The 19,345-nt window shown below is 41.9% G+C and overlaps 2 protein-coding genes across 2 annotated transcripts; one reads left to right on the forward strand and one right to left on the reverse strand.

Annotated features, from left to right (window-relative positions):
• Positions 1 to 258: 258 nt before the first annotated feature.
• LOC115104420 (ESF1 homolog) lies at positions 259 to 15,200 on the forward strand. Its single transcript, XM_029625842.2, is given in 15 exon segments — positions 259 to 334; positions 3,764 to 4,218; positions 5,642 to 5,863; positions 5,866 to 5,969; positions 6,087 to 6,200; positions 6,315 to 6,424; positions 6,514 to 6,666; positions 8,782 to 8,896; positions 8,963 to 8,978; positions 9,287 to 9,457; positions 9,675 to 9,802; positions 9,879 to 9,969; positions 10,094 to 10,179; positions 10,332 to 10,475; positions 10,779 to 15,200. Coding segments are annotated over 14 exon segments (2,220 nt in total). The 5' UTR covers positions 259 to 334; positions 3,764 to 3,794; the 3' UTR covers positions 11,121 to 15,200.
• Positions 11,501 to 14,419, reverse strand: LOC115103913 (BTB/POZ domain-containing protein 3). The gene is made up of 4 exons (XM_029624969.2): positions 14,271 to 14,419; positions 13,996 to 14,086; positions 13,569 to 13,687; positions 11,501 to 13,354 (listed from the first exon to the last, which is right to left on the reverse strand). The coding sequence occupies exons 1-4, from the start codon at positions 14,417 to 14,419 to the stop codon at positions 12,322 to 12,324; spliced, it is 1,392 nt and encodes a 463-aa protein (XP_029480829.1). The 3' UTR covers positions 11,501 to 12,321.
• Positions 15,201 to 19,345: the final 4,145 nt, after the last annotated feature.

Genomic DNA, 19,345 nt, shown 5'->3' on the forward strand with positions numbered 1-19,345 from the left:
GAACTGGATTTCAGTCTGTTCACTCGCTTTACCGCCTCTTCTTGTTGTAAAGGCTAATGCATATAGTGCGGATTTCATTTTAAAGCTCAAATTCTACATTTATATTGGTAAATCTATTTATTTAATTTGAATACATGATGTATTGAATATGTACTGAATTGTGGTTTTGTACTTCCTGGCTTGCCTTATGTATTGAATATGGACTGAACTGTGGTTTGGTACTGCCTGGCTTGCCGTATGCAAAAAGGGGTGGGACAAGAAAAAGGTCACGAAAGTGGTGCATGTTGGGAGAACACGTGGATAGCGGTACAATTGAATCGGAAAAGTTGTTTTGGTAAGTCTCTATTCACCAAAATATTTTTGCACGCTTTATCTCTGCCAAATATTTCTCCGTTTACACTTTGAATCGTGTACTTTATGCTAACTGCAGCTCTTGGAATGGCCCTCCTCAAGTGTTTGTTTACATGTCTGACTCATGTATCTAACGTTTTAGCTTGCTTACTAACCCATGCAATAACACACTCACTTGTTCGAATAGTATGCGCCCAGGGCAATATTGCACTGTGGTGCAGTGTACCTACTACGACTAATAGAGAGTAGGAATTAGTTTATGTCCCGAGTGGCGCAGCGGTCTAAGGCACTGCATCTCAGTGCAAGTTGCGTCACTACAGTCCCTGTAGTGCACATAAAGAATGATAGAGGCCTCTTAGTGGCCAAAAGGTAATTTTTAGCATGGGAAGCACCGTTGAGGGCTTCCACCATTTTAATGTAGTCAACTGGGTGGGACTTCCAACTTCATTGGCTGATCCCTCCTGATGATCCGGTTGGAGGCATGTTCAACTGTGTCATCGGAAGAGATCAGCCAATCGTGAAGAAGAAATTTGACCTTTTTAAAGTTGAGATGACCACAATGGGGTGGCAGGTAGCCTAGTGGTTAGAGCATTGGGCCAGTAACTGTAAAGGTTGCTGGATCAAATCCCCGAGCTGACAAGGTAAAAAATCTTTCATGCTCCTGAACAAGGCAGTTAACCCACTGTTCCCAGGTAGGCCGTCATTGTAAATAAAAATGTGTCCTTAACTGACTAGCTTAGTTAAATAAAACATGTTACAATGGCTCTGTCACAGATGCTATAATGTAGGGCGTTCACTTGCTGCTGTACAATGTAGAGAAAAACGAGGCAATTCAAGAGGTTGTACGAAATTAATGTGAAAATGTGGTTTTCTTTGCCCAATGTCATTAATCATTATTACAATTGCTCGGCCTCCGACTGCAAGGCACTACAGAGGCTAATGCGTATGGCCCAGTACATCACTGGGGCCAAGCTTCCTGCCATCCAGGACCTCTGTACCAGGTGGTGTCAGAGGAAGGCCTTAAAAATTGCCAGACCCCAGCCGTCCTAGTCATAGACAGTTCTCTCTGCCACCGTACTGGAAACGGTACTGGAGCGCCAAGTCTAGGTCTAAAAGGCTCCTTAACAGATTCTGCCCCCCCAAGCCGTGAGACTCCTGAACAGACAATAAAATGGCTACCCGGACTATTTGCATTGTCCCCCCCCCCACCCACATTTATTATGTATGCATAGTCATTTTACCTCTACCTACATGTACATATTCTCTCAATTACCTCGACTAACCTGTGCCCCCCACACATTGACTCAGTACCGGTTGTCCCTGTATATAGGCTTGCTGCTGTTATTCTATTGTTTCTCTTTAATTCATTTTTATGTTATTACTTTTTTACTTCAGTTTATTATAGTAAATACTTTTACACTTATTTTTCTTAACCGCATTGTTGGTTAAGGGCTTGTAAGCATTTCGCTGTAAGGTTGTATTCGGCACATTTGATTTGATCGTTTGCTACAATATTATAACCTTAATATACTTGTTGATCAAATAAGAACGTTAATATGCTGTGACCGTTGCTTGTTTAGACTGTGCCACGCTTGGTTGTATCTCTTCCATATTTGGTGTTGTGAGGTGGTACTATTTGCAGGTATTTCCACTGGTTGGACAAATCAAAGTCAACTTAATACGTTTTCTCCTCCAGATCCTTGGCTTTCATTGTCTATCACCGGGATCAATCTATGTTGAGAGGGGCTGTTTCTATGGCGATTTTAAAGGGAAAGACTCAGAAATACACAATGAAAACAGGAACAGATTGTTGTTGTGGAGGGTGGATTTTGAAATTCAGTCTTCTAGCTTTGTAAATAAATATATATTTAGTCCCTACTTAGTTTTGTATTCAGTGGATTTTGTTTAAAAGAAAACCATGTTTACACTCACAAACCTGCAGCCACTAGTTAGCTTGTGAGTTGACGTTCGAAATTAGTGCCGTTCTGCCACGACGCAGCGCCACAGAGTTCTACTGAGCAGTGACAACTTTTTGATCATGCCTGTGATAACATTCCATTCACTCTTAAACATGCTAAATTCTCTGGGAAAATCATCTGTAACTTTGGAACCATATATGGTAGAAACATGAATTGTTTTTCTGACAATTTTCTATTGAATGGACACTTTTATATAAACATTGATTGAATCAAACATTTTATGGGTGAACACCCTATATAGTGGCACAGATAGAAAGATGAGTCCTCTATCTATCTCTATGGGGGTGTTAAACTCATTCTATGGGCTTATCATTGTTAAAGTTTTAAATATGTGTTTATTACTTTTATTATTTCATTCTCTTCTCATTTTGACCTGCACTGTTGGAGCTCGGAGCTTAAGAATTTCACTATACCCTGCAATTACATCTGCGACCCTGTGCACGTGACTAATAAACTCATCTAATCTAGGGTCTGATGGTTTTTGCTAATGTTCTTTACTAATCAATTACCTTAATTCATCAATCAAGTACAGGGAGGTGCAAAAAACAGCAGACCCTCAGCCCTCTGTGGCTTGAGTTTAACAGTGACCTAGGAGCAATTCCATGGTAACAGAATTACATTGAGACTTTGGTATATATTTTTCACTTCAAAATGTATACCAAACAAAAACCATTTGATTTTTAAAGTTTAACAAATCATATAACTCTGTGCACAAGGACAACTTTTAATAATTTCCACTGAACATTTTACAAGAACAACTGTGTAGATTCAAAGTTTGGTAACAGAATAAAACTGAGGAAGATTTTAATGCAATTCTGTTACCAAACTTTGCATCTGCAAAATGTTTTCAGTAAATGTTTTTATTTTTTTATTGTGTAAATTGTTCAAAGTAGTCATTGTGCATAGTTTATGCTTTGAAATCAATGTTTTTTGTTTAGCATACACTTTAAAGTGAAAAATAGGAGACTCCGCATAATTCTGTTACCATGGAATTGTCCCTAGCTAGTTACTTTCATATATTTTTTGGTGGATATCAATAGACTGGAGCAAATCTACCACATCTTACTGTAGTTAGAGTAGCTCGCTAGAGATGTAACATTTATGCTCTTCAAAAGTAAATAGCGGTAGACTGCATTACTAGCTTCTGATCTGCAATATTGAATACTTCTATTCAGTTCAGTTTGGACATCAACAGATCTGCATAATCAGAATTGAGTACTGAGCACAAGAATTGCTCCAATAAGCTGACATGTGAGGTAGGCTGTTCTTGGTTGTTACGACAAGTATGATCGTATTCGTAAGTAAGAGAGTAGTGTGTATGTAGAAAGGATAATAACTCATGTTGTTTTCTTTCTTAATCTCTAATCTTGTGCAACATTACCTTCCATGTTATCTAATAACTTCCATTGACAAACTGTCTGTCCTCTTTACAGATACTCCTCCTCCTCCGACGACTTAGTCATCATGGATTCCAAAAAGGGCCAAAGCGGCGATGACCGCTTCCAAAAAGTGAAAAAGGACCCACGCTTCTGGGAAATGCCAGAGAAAGAGCACAAAATCAAGATTGACAAGCGCTTCCAGTCGATGTTCCACGACGATCGCTTCAAGCTCAAGTACACGGTCGACAAACGCGGCCGACCCGTCAACCACACCTCCTCCGAGGACCTGAAACGTTTCTACAATCTCTCTGACTCTGAGGAGGAAAATGAGGATGGAAAGGATAAAGAGAGGAAAACGAAGACACAAGCAAAGTTGGACCCTGGGGAGAGAGAGGATAAGGTAGTGGATGAGCCCAAAAAGCCTCTGAAGAAAGGAAAAGATTCACAGTCCATAAAGAGTGGACCTAAAGGAGACCAGCCTATCAGAGGAGTCAGACTGTGTGAGGAGGGTAAAGTAGAAGAGGGGACCTTATTGTATGACCCATAACATCAATTACACCTCCGGGCCCCTGCTAAAGCAAATGCATTAAAAACAAATGTTTCAAGTTGTATTGTCACGTGCACAAGTACAGTGGAATGCCTTTCTTGAAAGCTCTTTCCCAACAATGCAGTAATCATTATCAGTTGCACTATAAAGTAAAGTAGAACAAAAGCACACAAGAAATAAGAAGAAGAGTACAAGAAAGTAATATATATATATATACAGGGTAAGTGCCAATACTATATTTACATTTATGTCCAGGGGTAGATATAGATCCCTTTCTGTGTTTACAAACATTGCCGCAGGAGGACGATGTGCCCAAGTTGGTGGCAGAACAAGGGGGAGCTCTTATTGAACACCAGCAAAAAAAACTCTATTTACATGTTGCTTATGAGTGCATTTCACACTACTTTTGGATTGTAATTGGATTTTATAAGGCATGTATGAACGTCCCGCTTAATACAATGTTTGTGTCATCATCGCAAATCAACTGCATTATACTTTTTTTAAAAAGACTTCAACTAGTAAAATGGCTAGCTGTTGCTACAGCCTATATCAATGAGCCTTAGCATTCTAGCAAACAACTGCTGCATCCCAAATTGTTATTTTCCAAAGATCACAACCAAATATAATCTTAGTGAATGTTCATGCAAGAATCAAAACATCATTGTAAGAGTATGAGAACCCCAAAAGGTTATTTTTGTTAAGAATACGTAAATCTTAGCTATGTTGAGTGGGAGCAGATGGCGCGCATCTGTCCGTGACATCAATGTGTCGTGTACTAGAAAAGGGTCTATGTATAGATATAAGGGGACTAGGCATCAGGATATATCATTAACAGAGTAGCAGAAGCAGCGTATATGATGATTGTATGTGAGTCAGTATGAAGGTGTGTGCGTGTTATGTTTGTGTGAGCAAATAAAGTGTGTGTGTTGGAGTGTATGTATAGTCCTGTGAGTGTGCGTAGTCAGTACAAAAAAAGGTATTAACATTGGGCGATGAGTTGGATTGAAGACCTGCATTAAGATATAGCTCTGGAGATGATGATGATGGTTTTTCCTTTGACCTGCTTGCTCAGTCCTAGCAAAGCTGCTGCTGCTGCAGCCAAGTGGAGACTTTATACAGTTAATTCGGAATGTATTCACACCTCTTCCCTTTTTCCACATTTTGTTACGTTACAGCCTTATTCTTAAAATGGATTAAATAAAAAATCCTCATCAATCTACATAAAATTCCCCATAATGACAAAGTGAAAACAGGTTTTCAGAAATTGTTGCGAATGTATAAAAAACAAAACAGAAACACCTTATTTTTATATACAGTATATGCTCATACAATCTATGCATTGTTTTGAAGTTTGTTGCTGCCATCAATACATGCTGTTTTTACAGATGACGAAGAGGAAGATGACAAGGTGCCTCACATTGAGGGGGACGATGTGGACCAGGCGGCCAGCATCTCAGACGGCAGTGAGGATGACGAAGATGATGACGAAGATGAAGCAGATGTGGAGAGTGACATGGAGAGCGGCTCCGAGGATGAGTCCGGTTCAGAGTTAGACGAGGACAGTGACGGCAGCGGGCCAGATCTGGCCAGGGGGAAAGGCAATGTGGAGACCAGGACGACGATGATGACTTGGAGGCCATCTTGAAACGCGAGGAGGAGGAGATCCAGCACGACTGGGGCGAGCTGTGCAAGGACGCGCCGCGGAGCGAGGAGGTAAGTTCTAAGGCTGTGTCTCAATTGTCCAGAGGGACTTCTACTCATTTCCTTTCATCATCTAAAATGGCATAATAAATAGCATGTTCCAATGTTGTCGTTTTTTTTCTACAACAGGTAACCCAAAGGCTTGCCGTGTGTAACATGGATTGGGACCGGATGAAAGCCAAGGACCTGCTGGCTCTGTTTAACTCCTTCAAGCCTAAAGGAGGGGTTGTGCTCTCTGTGAAGGTAAGGCTCCATTAATTTGTCTGCTGGCTGTCACTCAATTATGATGGATGTGGCACTGCTTCCCCAGACCAAGTCACAAATGTTGTGTATGTTTAACACTGTGTGTTTGTTTAGATCTACCCCTCAGAGTTTGGGAAGGAACGGGTTCAGCAGGAACAGACCCAGGGTCCCCTGGAGCTGATGGCCCTGCCGGAGGATCCGGACAAAGACACAGAGGAGGAGAAGTATGATCTAGCTACCCCATTAACACTTCCCTATCCTCCCTGTATTGTTCAACCAAAAATGAACCAGAGAATTGGTGTGTGTATTGTAGGATTTACAGAAAGAAGATGCGGGACTACCAGTTCAAGCGGCTAAAGTACTACTATGCGGTGGTGGAGTGCGAATCGCTCGACACAGCCGCTAAAATCTACCAGGAGTGTGACAGTTTTGAGTACGAGAGCAGCTGCTCTATCCTGGACCTCCGGTGAGGAAATAGACAGACACTCATTTATACTGAAGTGTACACTGGAGGAAAATGTGTTCAATTAAAGTGTAATAGAATGTACTGTATAACTTGATAACGTAAAGCATGGTAATGGAGATGTCCTCAAAAGAGAGGTGGATGTACACAACACCTTATCAATACATAGAATAAAATAATAGCATACATAGTAGAGGTCGATCGATTCTGATTTTTCAATACCGATTATTGGAGGACCAAAAAAAGCTGATACCGATTAATCGGACAATTTTTACATATTTTTTATTTATTTGTAATAATGACAATTATAACAATACTGAATGAACACTTATTTTAACTTAATATAATACATCAATTAAAATCAATTTAGCCTCAAATAAATAATGAAACATGTTCAATTTGGTTTAAATAATGCAAAAACAAAGTGTTGGAGAAGAAAGTAAAAGTGCAATATGTGCCATGTAAGAAAGCTAAAGTTTAAGTTCCTTGCTCAGAACATGAGAACATATGAAAGCTGGTGGTTCCTTTTAACATGAGTCTTCAATATTTCCAGGTAAGAAGTTTTAGGTTGTAGTTATTATAGGAATTATAGGACTATTTCTCTCTATACCATTTGTATTTCATTAACCTTTGACTATTGGATGTTCTTATAGGCACTTTAGTATTGCCAGTGTAACAGTATAGCTTCCGTCCCTCTCCTCGCTCCTACCTGGGCTCGAACCAGGAACACATCGACAACAGCCACCCTCGAAGCAGCATTACCCATGCAGAGCAAGGGGAACAACTACTCCAAGTCTCCGAGCGAGTGACGTTTGAAACGCTATTAGCGCGCACCCCGCTAACTAGCTATCCATTTCACATCGGTTACACCAGCCTAATCTCGGGAGTTGGTAGGCTTGAAGTCATAAACAGCGCAATGCTTGAAGCACAGCGAAGAGCTGCTGGCAAAATACACTAAAGTGCTGTTTGAATGAATGCTTACGAGCCTGCTGCTGCCTACCACCGCTCAGTCAGACTGCTCTATCAAATCATAGACTTAGTTATAACATAATAACACACAGAAATACGAGCCTTAGGTCATTTAATATGGTCGAATCCGGAAACTATCATCTCGAAAACAAGACGTTTATTCTTTCAATGAAATACGGAACCGTTCCGTATTTTATCTAACGGCTGGCATCCATAAGTCTAAATATTCCTGTTACATTGCACAACCTTCAATGTTATGTCATAAGTACGTAAATTTCTGGCAAATTAGGCGGCCCAAACTGTTGCATATACACTGACTCTTGCGTTCAATGCACGAAAAGAAGTGACACAATTTCACCTGGTTAATAGTGCCTGCTAACCTGGATTTCTTTTAGATAAATATGCAGGTTTAAAAATACCTACTTCTGTGTATTGATTTTAAGAAAGGCATTGATGTTTATGTTAGGTACACATTGCAGCAACGATCCGCATCGATTATATGACACTAGATAAACTAGTAATATCATCAACCATGTGTAGTTAACTAGTGATTATGATCAATTTGTTTTTTATAAGAAGTTTAATGCTAGCTAGCAACTTACCTTGGCTTACTGCATTCGCGTAACAGGCAGGCTCCTCGTGGAGTGCAATGTAATCAGGTGGTTAGAGCGTTGGACTAGTTAACTGTAAGGTTGCAATATTGAATCCCCTGAGCTGACAAGGTAAAAATCTGTCGTTCTGCCCCTGAACGAGGCAGTTAACCCACCGTTCGTTCCTAGGCCATCATTGAAAATAAGAATGTGTTCTTAACTGACTTGCCTAGTTAAATAAATATTAAATAAAGGTGTATAAAAAAATGTTTGGCCAAATTGGTGTCCAAAAATACCGATTTCCGATTGTTATGAAAACTTGAAATCGGCCCTAATTAATCGGCCATTCCGATTAATCGGTCAACCTCTAATACATAGTGATGAATCTCATCCTTGCTTAATATATTGCCAGTATATCATTGTACATCAAGGTATTGCACATGCTAACTACTTAGCATGATACCATTATCTGTGCTGCTGGTTCATTCTAAACATTAGGATGATGCTATACTCCCATGCTAACTGTTGTGGTGGTCCCTCCTCCCTTCCGTGGGAACAGGTTTATCCCTGATGATGTGACGTTTGACGAGGAGCCAAAGGACTTGGCCACAGATCTGGACCTGTCTGCCTACACCCCCAAGCTCTTCACCTCCACAGCAGCAGCCACGTCAAAGGTTAGGCACACTTTGTCTTATAAACTCTTATGGTCATAGCATTAATTCCTCCATGGTCGGTCCCAGGCTTACCACGTGTCAGGTGGATGGATTATCTTGGCAAAGTAGAAATGCTCACTAACAAGTATGTAAACAAATTTGTGCCAAAAATGTTAGTGAAATAAGCTTTTTGTGCGTATAGAACATTTCTGGGTTGTGATTGAAGTGATTTTTATTTGCTTTTATAGAATACCTTTCTAACTGTATACCTGAAGAACAAAACCTCACTTAAAGGTTATTTTTCTTTGTGCTGGTAGATTATTGCCCCTGGGGAAAATCACTATTACTGTAATTTAAAGGAGAGATGTTATGTTTGTTGCATTGACTTTTATCTCCCCTTTGGTCACCTAGTTAAACAGCCAGAAGAGGCCAGCAAGGAGGTGGAGAAGGAGGCCAGGAAAGGGAAGCAGAGCAGTGGCAAGCAGATAGAGAAATACAGAGAGATGCTGAAGAGCATCCAGGAGAAAGACAAGAAGAAGGAGGAGGACAAGGGCATGGAGATGGAGATCACATGGGTACCAGGTTGGGCCAAAATATATTTTTTTCCCTGTGTCAGATCGACTTTTTCATTGTCAGTAGTGCAACTTTCCATTATGGCAGTGCGACTTTTCCCCGTATGTCAGAACGACTTTTTCCTTCTGTCGGCTAGTGTGACTGACTCTTGTCAGTACAAATTGCATTTAGATGGCACAACCAACCACTAAGCAGCCTCATAATGCCACCATCTTCCTCACCTCAGGACTGAAGGAGACAACTGAACAGTTGGTGAAGAAGAAGCTAGAAGGAAAGGACAAGCTGACACCCTGGGAAGAGTTCATTGAGAAGAAAAGGGACAAGAAAAAGCAGAAGATGACCAAAGGAAAGCAGGTGTGATCACTTGATTAAAGATTGTTAAGTCTCACACACACTGTACTGGAGAGGGACAGACTTTTCTTTCCTTCAGGAATCAGATGATTCGGACCTCAGTGACGATGCGCTTCCTCCAGACGTGGACTTTGATGACCCCTTCTTTGCTGAAGAGCTTGGTTCTACAGGTGAGTTGTGTCATGAATAATACTCAATCAGTTGACACATTTACTCAAGTGCACCGGTAAAACGTATCACAATATGCTTTTCTGAATGATTTGACCATGACTTTTTTTTTTCCTAATCTCCCAGATCTGAAAAAGAAAGCAAAGAGCAATAAAAACAAAAAGGTGGAGGAGAGGACACCTGAAGAGAAGGAGGAATTGGAGAAACAAAAGGTAGGTGTCAATGACATGTTGTTGAAAGGATTCTTTTACACTAATGCAATGGACTTAATACTGTTACTGGTATTCAGAACTCTGCACATTACATTTTGTGAGAAGATGTCTTGACACGGTTTGGGAGTAAGCTAATCAAAATGAACCCACAGGCTGAGATGGCCCTGCTCATGGACGACGACAAGCACAAACACTTCAACTACGACAAGATCGTAGACGAGCAGAACCTGAGCAAAAAGAAGAGGAAGAAGCTTCTGAAGAAGGACAACACGAGTCTGGAGGAGGACGACTTCCAGGTCGGAGCAACCTTTTGGTTTCTTTTCATGGCAAAGAAATAGCTTCTATTTTGACTTGTTTCCTACCATTGTTTCCCATTGACATCAATGAATGATTTCGTAAAAGTCTCAAATCAGAAGCTTCATGGATACACATTGATAATGATATGGGATTTAGGTTAAATTACCTGGAATAAGGTGGAATTGGTACACATACAACTTTGCGTACCATTTTTCTGTGGCACAATTTGTTTTACGGTCAAGGCTTTTTTGTAGACTTCAATGAAATCTCAACCCCCCCAATCCCTTCTCTCTGACTGACAGGTGGACGTGAATGACCCTCGTTTCCAGGCCATGTTTACCTCCCACCTCTACAACTTAGACCCGTCCGACCCGGGCTACAAGAAGACCAAGGCCACCCAGAGCATCCAGGTCGAGAAGCAGCGCCTCAGGGAGGAGTGCCAGCGCGACCAGGACAAGGCGCTCAGGAGCTCACAGGCCCCGCCCACACAGGTAGTGGGAGCAAAGATACAGGAAACAATTGCCAGTGGCCAGGCGGTGGCTGAAGCCACCAAGAAAATGGACCCCGGACTATCCATGCTTATCAAGTCTATTAAGAACAAAACAGAGCAGTTTCAAGCACGAAAGAAACAGAAGACAATGTAGGCCTTTCTAACTGGACTATTGGGGACTACGTTTCTGGGTGAAAAGCTATAGACTGCAGCCTTACGCTATCCCTTTGTGTTGAAGCGACTGTTGGTGTGTGTGTGTGCGAGAGGCCTGAGACAAGCCTTGCCCAATTTTATTTTGAACTATCTACAAGAGGCCTAATCAGGAACACGAAGTTGAAGATAGTTTGAATGTGTAATATGCTAATTAACATTGAGACACTTGTGTAAAACATGTTCTGGGGGACTGCCAACAGTAAATGGTGGTTTCACGGATCTCTGAATAGTATTTTTTACTCTTGCTCTAAATTATACAAACCTGCTCCATAGCCCCAGTCTGAGCCCTTAAAAATACTTATATTAAGACACTTCACACAATTTTACAGAACTGGTTCATTTTATTTTTGATATTCAACAACAGTACACATTCATAGGTCCATTGACACTGTCAAACTCACAGCACGGTGACACTTTATACTGGTCAAAAATAAAGTGTATACAAGGAAGCAAGATACAAAAAGGCAGTCCCATTTGAAAAGAGGAACAATAGTAGTGCAAACAAAAGTTAGCTATATACATACAAGGGCTGACACTGAGACAGCAACATACATCAAGTATCTTAAACCTCAGCACAGGTTTACATTTCCGTTTGATGTCTATTCTCAATTTATTAATCTCACAGAAAACCCAAGGGGAAACTTAGAGGTAACAATACAAAATCTTAGAAATTGCACCATCAAAAATGTTTAAACTATTTATCAAGTTACAAAGTACAAAAATATTTGATTATACCCTAAGTATCCTCTACATCAACGTCGATTTTTGCACAGGTTGAAATATCCTATATTGAAGTTGGTGTTTTCCTTAAAATTATATGAATGTTTGAAGTAAAAACAACAACATACTAATAATCTTGTTAAACGAGAACAGTAAAACAAAAGAGTAAACAGTTAAATGTGAACAAATGCCTATCCTTCATTTAAAATAAGAACATTTTTGGTCACTTCAACCCAGTCCTACACTAGGTCCAGCATACTCATAAGGCAATTGAATATTGAACTAAATTGGATGTTTGTTTTTCCCAAACCAGGTACACTTTTAAAGCCACAGTTAAGAGATGATGCTTTCTGAACATCCGGAGGGGTGCGTTTACTGTGACCGAAAAGAAGTAGTGTTACGTTTCCTTCACGCTCGACACCTCAAGCGTAAAAGATGAGCTCAGGGATTTGCCCCCCCTGCACACCTGTCCCGTTGGTGCTGTCTGAAGAGCACTGGAACTGGAAGGTGACCTTGCCACACTGCACCTCAGTCATGCCCTCCTGGCCAAAGTAGCTGAGCTCGTTGCCGTCCAGCACTACGCTGGCCGTGTAGAATGTGTCGGGCTCGATCTGCACAGGGTATTCAAACCACACTGGGAATGTGCTGCTGGAGCCGTCTGAAAAGTACTTGATGAGGCTCTGGCCCAGCGGCACGCCCTGCCTTTTGAGTTCAATCTTGGCGCTGTACTCTGCTGAGCCACAGCTGGAGCCGTACAGGCCGAAGCCGGCGATGAACACTCGCTTGTCCACGGCGAACTGGATGCTGTCGCAACGGCCCCGGTAGCGCCACTGGTTGCTCCGGTAGGCGCACGACTGGAAGCGGTGGCAACGCTGTGGCGCCAGGCCCTTGCGCGGCTTGCTGGCGAACAGCAGCTCAGGCTTCTTGGCGGCCGTGTACCACAGGAAGATGTCATTGGTCTCGTTGAGAGTCAGCACACCAGACTGTGCCGCACCGTTGGCAAAGTCATCCAACGTCATAGTGGGGATGCGGATCAGGTAGATGGCCTTGCCCAGCGCCAGCCGTTTGTTCTCAATGGTGGGCGTCAGGTCCTGGCGCTGGCATTCGGCTTCGGCCCAGCTTAATGCCGCCTCGAACACCACCATCTCCTTGGCGTTGAGCGTCTCGCGGCGCAGGATACTCTCCAGGGTCACCGAGTCGATATCTGTGAAGCCCTCGGAGCGCAGCGCCAGCTCAGCTTGGGCGTCGATCACCTCCCAGCAGCGCTCCATTAGGTCGGGCTCCTCAAACAGGCAGCTCTGGGATAGCAGCACACAAGCGTTCTTGGCACTCAGGCTCGTCTCCAGGAAGTTGACGCAGGCCCGAGCCAGGTGGGGCACAATATACTTCTTGGCGGCGTAGAGCGTAGCCAGGACCGTGTCGGCACACAGGTCGATCTCGTCGCAGTAGATGTACCTGCCAGAACAGAGTGGGGAGAGTCAGATGAGGGCTCGACAAGTTCACTTCAACTTCTCATTTATGGGAAGGCTAACTTTATAATTTCACATGCCCTTGCATTGTCTGCTGACTAGTCAAAGGAAGACATTCTAACCTGAATACAACATTCTGAAATGTACAATGAACACTCGGACTGCATCTAATGAGACGTCAGGAGGCGCCGGCCACTTACTTCAGCATGGCTAGGAACGAGGGAGGCTCCACATCAGGGATACGGATCTCTTCCTTGTCCTCTGCCAGTTCACCGTAAAACATGGCGTGGAACACAGAACTCCCCACAGCCAGCACATACTGAGGGACAACATGGAAGATAGGGAGTCACATGAGAGAAAGAATAGGAGCAAGTTATAGTGGGAGGACAGATAAGGGACAGAAGGTGGAGAGAATATACATTTACACATGAATTATGTAAGAAATGTAGAGATTTGCAAAAGGATTTAGCATAAAGAGGCAGGTGTGGAGAAATATCAGCCTATTGCATTTTATTTTACATTTTGTCATTTAGCAGATGCAACAGATAAATGTGTCTGTACATGTTGTGCTTGGTCATGCTCGGTTAATTACTCACATACATTGGACAGGTTTAAAGGTGACATTACCTTGTGCCCAGGTACTTGCTGAGTCCCTCCTGGGGGGCCAACGATAAAGTGAACATCTGCCATCAACTCATTGTTGAACATGACTGAATTCCTGTGAAAGCATGAGTCATATGTCGATGCCATCACATTCAGACTTTAGTATCTGCACGTATGAGCTGGTACACCCAATAAATGGGTTTTCTTTGGCCATTTTAAATCTATTAAAACGTACACATCGTCTCTCCTCAAAAGGCATTAGATTCCCAGTTTAACTACTGCTTACTAGGGTCACCTACCTCTCTCGGATGGTAGGATAGAGCCCTTGCCAATTGCAGCTGTGAATAGTGTTGTTGTTATTCCGGTTCTGCTGCTGGTATTGCTGCACAACTGTGTTGGTTGAGGTTGCCGGGCCCAGCTTCTTGGTGGAAAAGAGCTCTGCAGCCATCTTCACCCCACTATTTATTGTTAGGGTGATCTCATGGCAGGATGAGGCTGCGATTGTTGGGGCAATCTTTTAAAACTGCCTTTATGTGACGATCGTGGCCGACCACTGGAAAGGACTAAAAAAAGCTAGCCACTGCAACAACGTTCTAACGTTAAATAGTACGCAAGGTAGTCTTACAATACATGCAAAAATACACACGACAAAACATCTAGCTATATTCTAGAATTTAAAGTTGTTTAAATCCTCGCTTAATTTTAGACGTATTAGCTAGATAGCTACTTGTAGCTAGTTTGCTAACGCTAGCTAACTGCTGGACTGCGGTCAAAACCGGCCAGATGTGATACAGGAAGTGGCTAATGAACGCTTGTTTGTTGAATTTGCCAAAACCGGGAAAGGTAGCTAGCTATCCTCTTAACGGCCGCATTTGACGTCTAGTACCTATCACCAATCGTAACGTGGGCGCCCGACGATTGTATGAAACGTTTCCACATCCAAGTAGCTAGCTAGCTTGCTACACACAACTCGAGTGTACACGATACACATCTGCCAGGCACTACTGTTTAGGTGTCATACAAATTTATACCACCACACTACGGGCGAAGGAGGGCTGTACTCCTGTTTTTTTCTTTGTAGAATGCTGAACATGAATCCTTTAAAAACTATTGTTAATTTTTGTGATATTGATAAAGAAGAACAATATTCAAGCTGATTGTCAATTAAATATTTTTGTGTAGGTATTGAAGTTATTTCAAAAATAAATGTGACCGTGTATGCGAGTGTTTCTACTGCCTCTGCCCAGTGTTGTCGTCTTGAGACCACATATTGACTGGCTCCGTGTCGGATACATTTAGTCTCGGACAGTGAGGCCTCATAATTTCGCCAGGCCCAATATACATACTCCTTTCTTGAAACATGAACATCTTAAAAGCCTTTAAATCTAATACAGACATGTTTGCGCAGTGGCGAACCTATAGGCCTTCAGTGTGTGACAGGTTCGAGATTCTGAAAGGATAGCAACCGTAATACCAGCGCATCAATCTATTGGAGGGTATACGCAGGTATATATTTGTTATTTAATTAACGAGGCAAGTCAGTTAAGAACAAATTCTTATTTACAATGACGGCCAACCCCTAAAACGGACGACGCTGGGCTATATTGTGCGCCGCCCAATCACGGCCGGTTGTGATATAGCCTGGAATCGAACCAGGGTCTGCAGTGCTTTAGACCGATGCGCCACTCGGGAGCCCTGAAGCCTTACACCCACATTTTTTTCAGTGGTCATTGCTTATGCTCACTTCTTAATCTCTACTGATGCGTATCAAAGTAGCGTGGAGGTATACGATTGACCATTTACGTAGTACAATTGTGAAATCATGCACAAAGTAGCCTACACAATCGCAAAGCGCGTGAAATATATTCCCATAGTCTAGTTCAGCGGAATATAATCAATCTGCAGGCAGCAAGTGTGCAGCTCTCGACTGGTTTTAACATCGGTAGGGTAAGAAAGACGTTTCAGTTCATGTTATCTACCAGTAAATGCTAACTAAGGCAACAATGGCTATGCAAACCAGGTATTGAAAAAGTTTAGTCCAAAATGTTGGTTAGTAGTCTATTTGTGATGCGCAATTGTCATCAGGGGCGGAGACATGGATGGGCCTGGGTGGAGAGGCCCACCCACAGAGAAACCAAATCACATTGATGTGGTTTAAACCATTTTTTTCTATTAACATCTATTACATCCCATTGAAAAAAAACCATTGTAACCGGTGACCTAAAGTTAAAAGTGGTACTTACAGCGTTTTAACTACTTTGCAGATATGAAACAAACAGACAATCATAATATCAGTCAAAAATATACAATTCCCAGTTTATGCTACAAAATCTACTTTATAAGAGGTTAAAAATTGAGTTAAATAGAACCTATAACATACACTAAGCCAATACATTTCTTGGTAGTCCAAAAAATATTGCTGGCCTGGTACATGGTTTGCTGCATCCATTCGGGATGCACTGTTTCAGTTTCAATGACTCAATATTCTGGACAAAAACGGACGAATGTAACTAAGGTTGGGAATGCCAATACCCCATCAATCAAACTAGCAAGGGCAATGATCACAAGTCAGTCATAACGTGACTAATAGGCTGGATTATCTAGCTAGCTAGCTGCTAGGAGGATGTCATGCCATTGGAGGAATGGGTGAGTGACTGACTTTTTCCCCCTCATATCGTTTTTCGGTGGCTATTCACAGCTAGAGATGCAGGTGTCATTTGGTTAGCTAGCAAAAACTTGAATGACAGTTATACAATTAGCATTTATCTTGCGTTTGAAAATTCACTCTGGCTATCTTTTCCAATTTAGCACAGAACTGATGAATTTACAAATGCGCAACACCTGCTGAATATGACAGGGTCAGTAAAACATAAGCAATAGTTAGTCAAGAATGCTCTAGATAACATGAAAACAGCCTAACCAGCTCTGCTACGTTGAGTAAAAAGGTCAGAGTGAGGTGTTCTCTCATTTGTGTCTAGAAGTAGCTAGCTAGGAGGCTAGCCAACTATAGCCAGTTAGCGTGGGTGCTTTGTTGGGACAAGCATGCATTGGCAGGTGTAACAGTATAACTTTAGACCGTCCCCTCGCCCATACCCGGGCGCGAACCAGGGACTCTCTGCACACATCAACAACTGACACCCACGAAGCATCGTTACCCATCGCTCCACAAAAGCCGCGGCCCTTGCAGAGCAAGGGGAACTACTACTTCAAGGTCTCAGAGCAAGTGACGTCACTGATTGAAACGCTATTTAGCGCGCACCGCTAACTAAGCTAGCCGTTTCACTTCCGTTACACAGGCAAGCTGCAGAAGGATGAGGAGGCTACAGTTCTCCATCATTTATCAGTGCAATTTTGATGGACAACAAGCTCAAAAAGTTTGAGAGGGTTAATCTAATGTTCCTTTGTTAGATTTTAGCTCATCTTGCTCTGGCTTGCATTATTTGTTGATCTTGTTGTGCATAACTGAGGGAGAGAGAGCCGACCTTGCCATCGTTGTTTGATCAATAGGACTGTAAAGCTCCCAAATGTAAGAGGACTCCCGTGGTATTTATACATTTGCAGAAATCCATTCAGGTATAATTCGTGGCTTCTGGCAAATGCCTTCTAATTATCTAAAGTCACACTGTTGCAACTGCCTATAAACACACAGTTCAAAATTAATGATGGCAGGCCCATGTGGCAAATGGCTTGTTTGTAGACAGGTCTACTGTAGCTCTGATTGGCAATAGTGTGCTGTCTGTGTAGACTCCAGTCCTGGACAAAACAGATGTTTGTATTCGGTTTTATTTACTCAGTCAAAATGTGATTGGTTGATTCCACTGTCACTCCAAAATGTTGCTCTAATACAGTTAAATGGCAGATGCCTTTATCTAGCTTCTGATGTCCTAGCCAATGGCTGACTTAGGTAGCTAGATTTATCTCCCTAGAGACCAAAAAATAAATAAATAAAATTATTTTACCCTCTCAATTAAATTAAATTAAATTAGCTTTATTGGCATGACGTAACAATGTACATATTGCCAAAGCTTATTTTGGATATTTACAATATGAAAGAAAAAATGAGAATCTAAATTGTCAACGGGACAACAGTAACAACAATAACCAAGGGTCAAAATAAGCATACATTGAACAATAACAATAAGCATACAGTAGAAGACATGTGCAGGCGGGTATTGGTCTGTCAGACACTGTCCCTTAACCTATAGCAGGCAGCAATGTAGTGCGCTGCCAACCCACAGCTCTCTGCGTCCTCCCCCAACAGGACGGGTAGCCTACTCTCATCAGAGAGGTCTTTGAAACCTTGAATAAGGGTTTCAAATTTGGGGAAATGACACTCTCTAATTGTTTGATATTTTTCACATTTTGTCAGGAAGTCTCTCTCTCGTGTCAGTGTTAACTCTTTCCATTCCTACAAAAACTGAAGAGATTAAATCAGAGCATAATTGAAAATAATAATATAATTATCATTATTATATTATTATAATCATTATTTTATAAATCCTTAGCCCTTCTCTGAAGGCATAGAAGGCCCATTGTTCCCCACTGTGTTTGAGTTAGTAATAATTTCTTGAGTGGCTCTATTCCCTCAGCATGCATTTTTTAACATCTGAATGTATAAAGAATCCATATGTTGTTTTGAAATATGAACACAGAAATACTGGACATTTTGAACTCTTATTGTTAACTCGGACTTGATTTTCACCGTTCTTGGTCTTGAATCGGTCTCGAACACAACACTGCCTCTGCCCAGAGCTTCTGTGGCACAGTCCATTAGGTGCGTGCCTCTACATCGTAGGAGCCACTGTCCGAGTCCCTGTGGCAGTCTCACTTCATCCTGCTACACTGGTGGCAGCAGTGATCACTCCAGTGGTCTCACATGGCATTGGGCAAGCATGATCTGTATGTGTTTTGGGCTTGGTGTGCGAGGACACTTGGGGGAGAAGCCTGGAGTCCGAGGCTTAGGGTAGAAGCAACAATGTGATCAACAGGGTTTCGAACCTGTGTTTCAAGAGTCTAAAATCTCCCCTTAAAGGGAAACTTCAGGATTTTGGCAATGATGCCCTGTATCTCATTCCCAAGAGTCAGATGAACTCCATTTGTATATACCATTTGTATGTCTCTGTTTCCAGTATGAAGGAAGTTAGAGGTCCGTTTCCTGAGTCAATGCTAATTAACTATTGTTAGTGCAATGACTGGAAGTCTATGGGTATCTGAAGCTAGTTAGTAATTGACTATGGAATTTTATGTTGATATTTTCTCCTTGGTTTTTCTTTTATGTTTTTTTGTGTTGGTTTTTCCTTTTTATGGTTTGTGTGTGATAAATACCTGCTGAACTCTATAACTTTACTGTATCTATGTCTTATCTTAACTAATG

This window comes from Oncorhynchus nerka, linkage group LG21, assembly GCF_034236695.1.
Source record: "Oncorhynchus nerka isolate Pitt River linkage group LG21, Oner_Uvic_2.0, whole genome shotgun sequence".
Classification (NCBI taxonomy): domain Eukaryota; kingdom Metazoa; phylum Chordata; class Actinopteri; order Salmoniformes; family Salmonidae; genus Oncorhynchus; species Oncorhynchus nerka.

What these genes read in the sequence shown, in the direction of transcription:
- LOC115103913 (XM_029624969.2), bottom strand. Translation starts at nt 14,419, where the DNA reads ATGGCTGCAGAGCTCTTTTCCACCAAGAAGCTGGGCCCGGCAACCTCA. An exon ending in TATCCTACCATCCGAGAGAG is followed by an intron (nt 14,087 to 14,270) that starts GTAGGTGACCCT and finishes ATGCTTTCACAG; the next exon opens with GAATTCAGTCATGTTCAACA. An exon ending in AGCAAGTACCTGGGCACAAG is followed by an intron (nt 13,688 to 13,995) that starts GTAATGTCACCT and finishes GTTGTCCCTCAG; the next exon opens with TATGTGCTGGCTGTGGGGAG.